General features: G+C 41.5%; 1 protein-coding gene across 2 annotated transcripts in view; it reads left to right on the top strand.

The window, feature by feature from the left end:
* The window catches only part of CCND2 (cyclin D2), a 37646-nt gene extending 30835 nt beyond the window's left edge, over positions 1-6811 (top strand). For both annotated transcript variants that reach the window (XM_086758428.1, XM_086758417.1), the window contains one exon: positions 2711-6811. In XM_086758428.1, the coding sequence (XP_086614554.1) occupies positions 2711-2866 (156 nt within the window). In that variant the 3' untranslated portion in view covers positions 2867-6811. The remainder of the gene's footprint in view (positions 1-2710) is intronic.
* The last annotated feature ends 469 nt before the right edge of the window (positions 6812-7280 follow it).

The following is a 7280-nucleotide window of genomic DNA, read 5'->3' on the forward strand; positions in this document are numbered from 1 at the left end:
AGCACGGACCTCCTCGATCATAAGGGCTCTGAATGAGTGCAGTATGCAGTTTTCTGAGCTGTGTGTCTTTGCTAACCTTGGGCTACATTTATTGAGAATATCAAAAGGTATCTGACCGCCCGCTCCTTGTGCCATGCTGAATTCTAATGAATCTTCTCAAAAAAACCACAACAGTTGGAAACTTTGGTTAATAACTGGCTAATGTTAGTAAAACTACCTGCTTTCCTTAACCCTTTTCTTGGACATAGCAGCACTTTTCTTGTTGTGGTTTCTCCCCTTCCACAAAAAAAGCCAGCCTGAGGCAGAGGGTAAAGCGTGGGAAAGTTTAGCTCCAGTGACTGACACTTGGGAAAGCTGATAGCAGTGAGAAACGTTGCTTATAGCAGAGCTGCGCTGGGGTAGGTACAGTATGGCTGCAAGCCAGTTAACTAGACCACAGCTCCTTTTTCAGGGGCAGTCCCACAGTCGAGTGGGGACAGTCCCACAGCTCTCAGGACAAAAGGTGAACACGGGGAAGGTTCGGTCTGCCTGCCACACACACAATGTTGCAGCCGAGGTTTTTCGTGTCGCTGTGCCCCGTACTCTGTTTCACCATGGTGTTACTCACCATGCTGAGGGAGCAAACTTTTGAGTCAGATTGCGCACAGGTAGCCCAGACACACAGGAGATTTCTATGACATCTCACTCTTGCTTTAGCTGTTGTCATCCACACTGCTGTGAATATTTTTGTCGCTAATACAGCCAGCATCCCATCCAGCCCCTTTTCCTGGGTCAGTTTGAAAAGCCAGCCCTCACAGCCTCCCTTTGGCAGATGCACCTTCAGAGAAAGGTTGTGATGCTTCATTATATTAGGCAGGACAGTTTCAGGACAAGGAGAGGACATAATTTTGCAGCTAGCAGCTGCTGGCTAGTAGCCAAGAAAAATGTGTGTTTGTGACCCACTGCAGCTAATCGTGCTCATCATGAATGTAGGTGTCGTCAGTGGAACAGATACTCTGCATTTGACGTGTTTTCACAGTCTGTCTGGGATGACAAATTAAACCTCCATACCTGAATATTTCAAACTCTCCTGAATAACCTGGTATTGTGTGGAGAAAGTGGGTGGTGTTGGTCAGAGCCCAGTGCTCCAGCATTGCTGTCACATCCCATACTCAGTGCTCTGGCTGACAGAAGCGCCCGTGGGACCCCGTGGAGGTCAGTGCTTAGCTCTGTTCTTCAGCTCCCCTGCCTGAAAGTGGGAATGGTGATACGGAGTCTCACTGCCCCTGCCAGATGCTGCCAGGGTTCTGGTTAAAATACTCTGCTGTAAAACTCCTGCTACCAAAACCTACATTTCTCTACTGTCTGAAGTCTGCAGGAGAGACCCAGCTCTTACACAGACCAAGGCTTCAGTGAGTTTACGGTATCAGTACCTTTTCCAGTATTGTAGAATGACTCCACAGGGCTGCGTTTAGAAAAACCCATTTATCGTAGCTCCACCTGCCCACCTACACAGTGTTGTACTGATACCCTGACAGTCCCAGCACACTGCACATAATTGGTACTGTGTTTATAAAGTCATGAATTGAGTTTTATTTTTGAATTTTTGCTATAACCAAGTGTTTGTCAGTGTTTTGTCACACTTTTTTTTTAAATATCCGTATTATTTGGTCTTTCAGGACCATCCTCTGGTATTTTAATAGTCCTCATCTTCATCGCTGTGTCTGGTTTAAGTGTGGTGAATCCTTCTCATTTATTTGTTTATTTCTGCTTCATGTTCGTTGTAGGACTCCTTATGTACAGAGCTCCCAAATTTGTGTAGCTGTACTGTATCCTGCTCTTTCTCCAGGTGTTCTGTCATATAATTTGTAATGTAGTGGTCTCTGAGGCTTAGCTGTGCATTTTTTCACCTCCTGTCCTTGCTTTAATGTCTTCTATAAATTATTGCCAATAACTATACGTGGGGCTGTTAAAATAGTCCTCCTATCAGAGTGAAGGTGTGGGATCATACCCTACACCTCCTCCTCCTCCTCCATCTCAGCTGCTGAAATCACTTTTCTTCTCTGGAATGCGCTCAGAGAATGATAACATGGCTGCATGTTTGGGGCTGCGTTGTTTCTTCCCTTTGCATGACTTTTCACAGATAAGCAGACCCTTCTTTTGTCTTTGCCTTGGAGACCCAAATGCACAACTGATAAAAACTCAGCGACAGAACACTGCGCTTATTCAGGGACCTCAAAACTTCTCCTTCACTTTGATTTACCATTTGGTAAATGGTAATGGTTTTACCATTTGCTCCATGGTAAAACTGAAGTTCCTCTGTCTGTGTGACTTTGGTATAGCGTATAGGGGTTATTTCAGGAGAAAGATGCGGCTTTTTTGTAGTGAAAACCCACCCAAATCACTTAGCTTTGCATAGGAGAATGCAAAAAATCACATACCCCACCCTTTGTTTTTTGCAACGCTGTGGGTTCCTGCTCAAGAAGACCATACAAATGAGCAAGAACAGGTAAGATATTAAGATTCGGAGAGTCTGCTAAACATGTTATTAGCATTATTTAAGCCAGGGAGTTTGCACACAGTGACTCCAAGGTCATTTTCTGTCACAGCAGAGGCTCCTCGGGAATACCAGCCAGACTGATGTTGTTCCAACTTCTGCTAGCTTGGGAAGGAAAAAAAAAACCTATCTGTCTTTTTCCACTAACAGATCAATGTACTTTCTGTCCTCTAGGACTGCCTTAAAGCTTGTCAGGAACAGATCGAGGCGGTGCTAGTAAACAGCCTTAGGCAAGTCCGGCAGCAGCAACAGCAAAGCAATCCTTCCAAGACGGTGGACGAACTGGACCAGGCCAGCACTCCCACAGACGTGAGAGATATCAACCTGTGAGGACGTCGGCCCAGAAAGTCACGCTTGCTACCCTCAGTCCTTTTATTTTTGTTATTATTTTTAGAGTGAAATCTTTTTTTTTTTTTTAAATCTGCTCCCACATAGAACATATTTCATATTTAAAACTCTTTTAGGTAAAAAAAATACAAAAACTGAATAATGAAAAAAAAAAGCATTTGGTGCCTGTGATGTTCTACAGAAGGGAATCCCACAATATATTTGGTAATTGCTATTTGATTATGTATCAGTGATATTAAATGCTTATAAAAGCATACAAAGTAGCTAGATAAATGTAAGCCTGCATTTGTGGGAACAAAGTAGAGTATACTTGTCTGTGTATTATGACCTAGTGCATACACCCCTTTTTTAGATTTAAGAAAGGAATTGTGTGTGCGATTTTATGGCTTGACTAGATTGCAAAGCAATAGAAAGGGGTTTAGGGCAAAGTGGGAAAAGATCCCTGAAGCAATTGAACCATTTTGAATGCAGAAGAGATTTGCTGATCTGTCACCTCTGTTATTAGTCAGAAGTGTTTGTTGGATCTCTGTATGTTAGTTTTGTTTACTCTTGCTGTCTGTGGTAGCTGCTACCTAAGAAAGAAGATGCTTTATTTTGCCAGCCGGAAGAGCAGGTGGTTTTTTTGGGTTGGTTTTGGTTTTGGTTTTGGTTTTGGTTTTTTTTTCCAAATTTCCCTCTCCCCTCTTGACTCTTTCTACTTTTCCTTCAGAAATAGTTATTCTAAACACAGCAGCATCTTTGGCATAAGGGCAATCCCATTTACCCAATTGTGGGCCAAGCCAAAGTTATCAGGTGTTCATGTTAGATGGGAGAAATGCACCAATGAATTCCGACCAGTTGGCTAATAAGACCGCCTTGGACCTTTGGATTGCAAGATGTGGTGGATCATCTGTGAAAAGCATTATATTCCTTTACAGCGCTAATGCTTCACTTCAGTGTTAACTTTTGGCAGCTCCTTAGCTTGGCCATAAAGACATTTAAAAGATGCTCTGTCCATCTTCCTTTTTAACATATCCTCACTGTGTTAAAGAAGATGAGATTTGGTTTGATCCCTCTTCTACCTACCCATCTTCCCCCACTGCCCCCTCGCATACTTTTTCAGCATTTCATTAACTTTCTTGATCCACAGTGAGTGTTTTTGTAAACCATTTCATTCGAAAAGCACTTTGAAAATTGTTCCTAAGGGATTAAATGAGATGGTTTATGATGATTTTGCTGAGAAAAAAAAAAAAGAAAAAAAAAGAAAAGAAAGAAAAAGTCACAAAAACAAAGCATATAGTTTTTATAGTCAATATTTTCTAGTATCTGGTGTACTTGGTTAGTTGTGGTGTTGCTGGAAATACCAACACCTGCTTCAGATGACATTCCTGTCATGACATTCCGGATAAAAGCCTGACGATATGTATTGTTCAGTGTCACAGAAGGATCTTAATACCACCTGCATGCTTATCTATGGACAACGAAAGAAAATTGCTGGTGCAAAAGACACGACTGGTAAACATCAAGGAGTGTGACTTGGAGTTTTATTACAAAGGTGTATTCAGTGTACTTGAATTTATTTTTCTGCTCCATCTGTAATGAAGAGGCATTTAGATGGCAAAGGAGGTGGAGCGACTTTTTTTTTTTTTTTTGCACAATTGTATTAACAGTTTGCAAATAACAGTATGAAGCTGTTGGTTGAAATGTTAATGTTTGCATTTTTAAGATAAAAATCCAGAAAGAACATGCTACTTCGAAGAATATTATATGAATGGACTCAGCCGTATTTGGCTAGATGAGGGTAGAAAATGGAGTAAGATTCTAAGGTTTTGTTGTTTTTTGGTTTTGGGGGGTTTTTGGTTTTGTTGTTTTTTTTTTTTTTGCGCTGCTAAGAAGCTATGATTTGTTTCATTCTTATTCACATTAACAGTACTTAGCTGTATTGTTTCACTGAGTGTGCTGCTATTTTATAAACATTTTTATAATATATTATTTTACTGCTTAAATTTCAAATCCTGAAGTAGATGGTTAAGTGGAGATATGATGAGTTCTTTGATTTACTGGAAATGCCCTGTACAGGTTTTTTTTTTCTTAATAGCGTGTTCATGATTTTTTTAAATTTTATTTTATTTTTTCCTTCTTTCTTTTTTTTTTTCCTTCCTTCCTGGTCACATCCTGCAAAGACGGTATACTTACCTCAGGTTTACTGGACAAAACAAATGGTTCCCATTTTCACAATACCTCACAACGTGACAGTTTGGTTTTTCCGTGGGGAAAAACCGAAGACCTGCTCCTTTCTGGTCTTCGGTATCCTTTACATAGTGGAAAAAATGCATTGACTCCGCTGGCAGCTTCGCTGGAGCAGGTTCATGTTTCGCAAAACCAGTGGTGGAGACAGCCTTGTTCTCACCTCCATCACTTCCCGCCTTGATGTTCCACGTTGGGAGCACCTGAAGTTCAGCAACAGAAAAAAATACTTAGTTTTTTGGAAGCAAGACTCCGGAGCTGCACACAGTGTACATGACAGATCAGGTCATTCCCTGACAGCCCTCCTACGATGGCAAACGTGGCTTTGCAAGAGGTGTGCCAGAGGGTCCCCACATGGTGGGATGCCCTCTCCGCACACTGGGCTGTAGCGCAGCTGCCCGCAGTGAGCGTAGGCACCGCATCCATCGTCTTTGTGTGGTTTGTTCCCCTCCGTGCTGTAGGTCAAGTGTAGGCAGGAGTAGTAGTCTGGGTGCCTGCCCCTGCTCTTCATCCCACTTCCTGCGGTGCCCCAGTCCCATGTGGGGATCCCCTCCTGCAGTTTCATCCCCCCAGGGCTCCACAGCACTGATGGGGAGGGATGGTGAGGTCCACCACCAAGGTCGGCTCCTCATGCAGCGGTCGGAGGGGCGAGCAGCGGGCATGGGAATTTCAGCGCCGTTAGGCAGCCCCTGTCCCTCGCAGCATCCCGGCGGGTCTGCCCAGTTCACCACTGGCGTAAAAGTGTCCTTGTGTGCAGTGACGTACTCAAAAAATGCTAACCGTCTGGTTACACCCAGAAGCGTACTGTATTTGAAGTCTGGAAAACCTAGAACTTGAGCATTTTCACAGTAGCATTCAAAATTAAAATACTGTGTAGTATTCCTTTTTAATAGATTTTTTAAAAATTATTACTACTATTGCAAATGAGGTGTGATTTTTTTTCCCTGAATTGCAGAAATCATAAACTTTCCTTCTGGTGAATTAAAAAAAATACACTGCTGATTATACTTTCACAAGTGCCAAAGGACCGGCACGATTGCTAAAAGCTTTTCTCTCTCAGCTTCCTGTTGATGGTACTTTGATGATCTCCCCTTCCTCCCATTACTGTAGTATAGAAGCACCTCATAATTAATTAATTTATATATTCCCAACATGCTTGTGGAAGAGAAAAATACTATGAATCCCATTTCAATAGCGATGATTTATGCTTGAATAATCAGATGGTTCTTAATTACTCAGCAAACCACCTGGCCACTGGATTTTTTCCACTATGTTTATTACCATGTTCTCATTTACCTCAGAAATCACTCTCGGTTGCACAGTTCTGTTCTCAAACTTCTTTTTTTTTTTTTTTTTTTTGCTTTATCGAGTGTGATGCCATATCAAGTCAACGTTATTCTCTCACAATGTGCTCTTTAAGAGGTGTGGATGTTTATATGGTCAGGGGATGCTAGAAAGTGCGGTAGTAGACATGATCAGTGTAAACAAAAGTATTTAGAAAGTATGGCGAGATTGATTGTTTTCAATGGATAAGACTCTGATACAGTGTAGTCTTGATTACCTTTTAAAAGGTCTTCTTTGTTCAATGTTGTCATTTTTATTAATAACCTGTTGTTTTGACTAGTTTAAAGATGGTTCTAAGAAAAGTGTTTTGGCAGGATTAGGTATGCTGTATGGACAATAAACTCACCTTGACCTAAATCTGCCTGTCTTGGTTTTATTCACTGAGTGAGAAGATGGTGCAAAAGGAAGACGTGATTCTAAAGCCTCTGATCCAGGCAGATGGTGTGAGCAGCCATATAAAGCGTGAACTATTGAATGTTGCAGTCACAGAACAAGTTTTTCTCTAAAATGCATCTCATTGCCTACTGGATAGGCAAATTCTGGCATGTTTCTTCTGTGAAACGTATCCTGTGAGGTTTAAGGAGAACAAAGTCCTAAAAATGGTAAGCTGCTGGATCAAAACATTTTGTAGAAATTAATTGAGCTGGTGGAAAAGTCCTCCTAAGTACATGAGTGCACATTTTTGCAATTAATTGAAATATTATTTAAATCTCCACTATTTGTTGCATTTAAATACTACTGCAAAAATTACATTGTTTTTCTTTCTATAAGCTTTGGGCAAACTGTGAGTAAAAGGAGAGGGCTTTGTGGTGAAGCCAGCAAGAAG

This window comes from Chlamydotis macqueenii, chromosome 1 (genome assembly GCF_036417535.1).
Source record: "Chlamydotis macqueenii isolate bChlMac1 chromosome 1, bChlMac1.mat, whole genome shotgun sequence".
NCBI classification, from domain to species: domain Eukaryota; kingdom Metazoa; phylum Chordata; class Aves; order Otidiformes; family Otididae; genus Chlamydotis; species Chlamydotis macqueenii.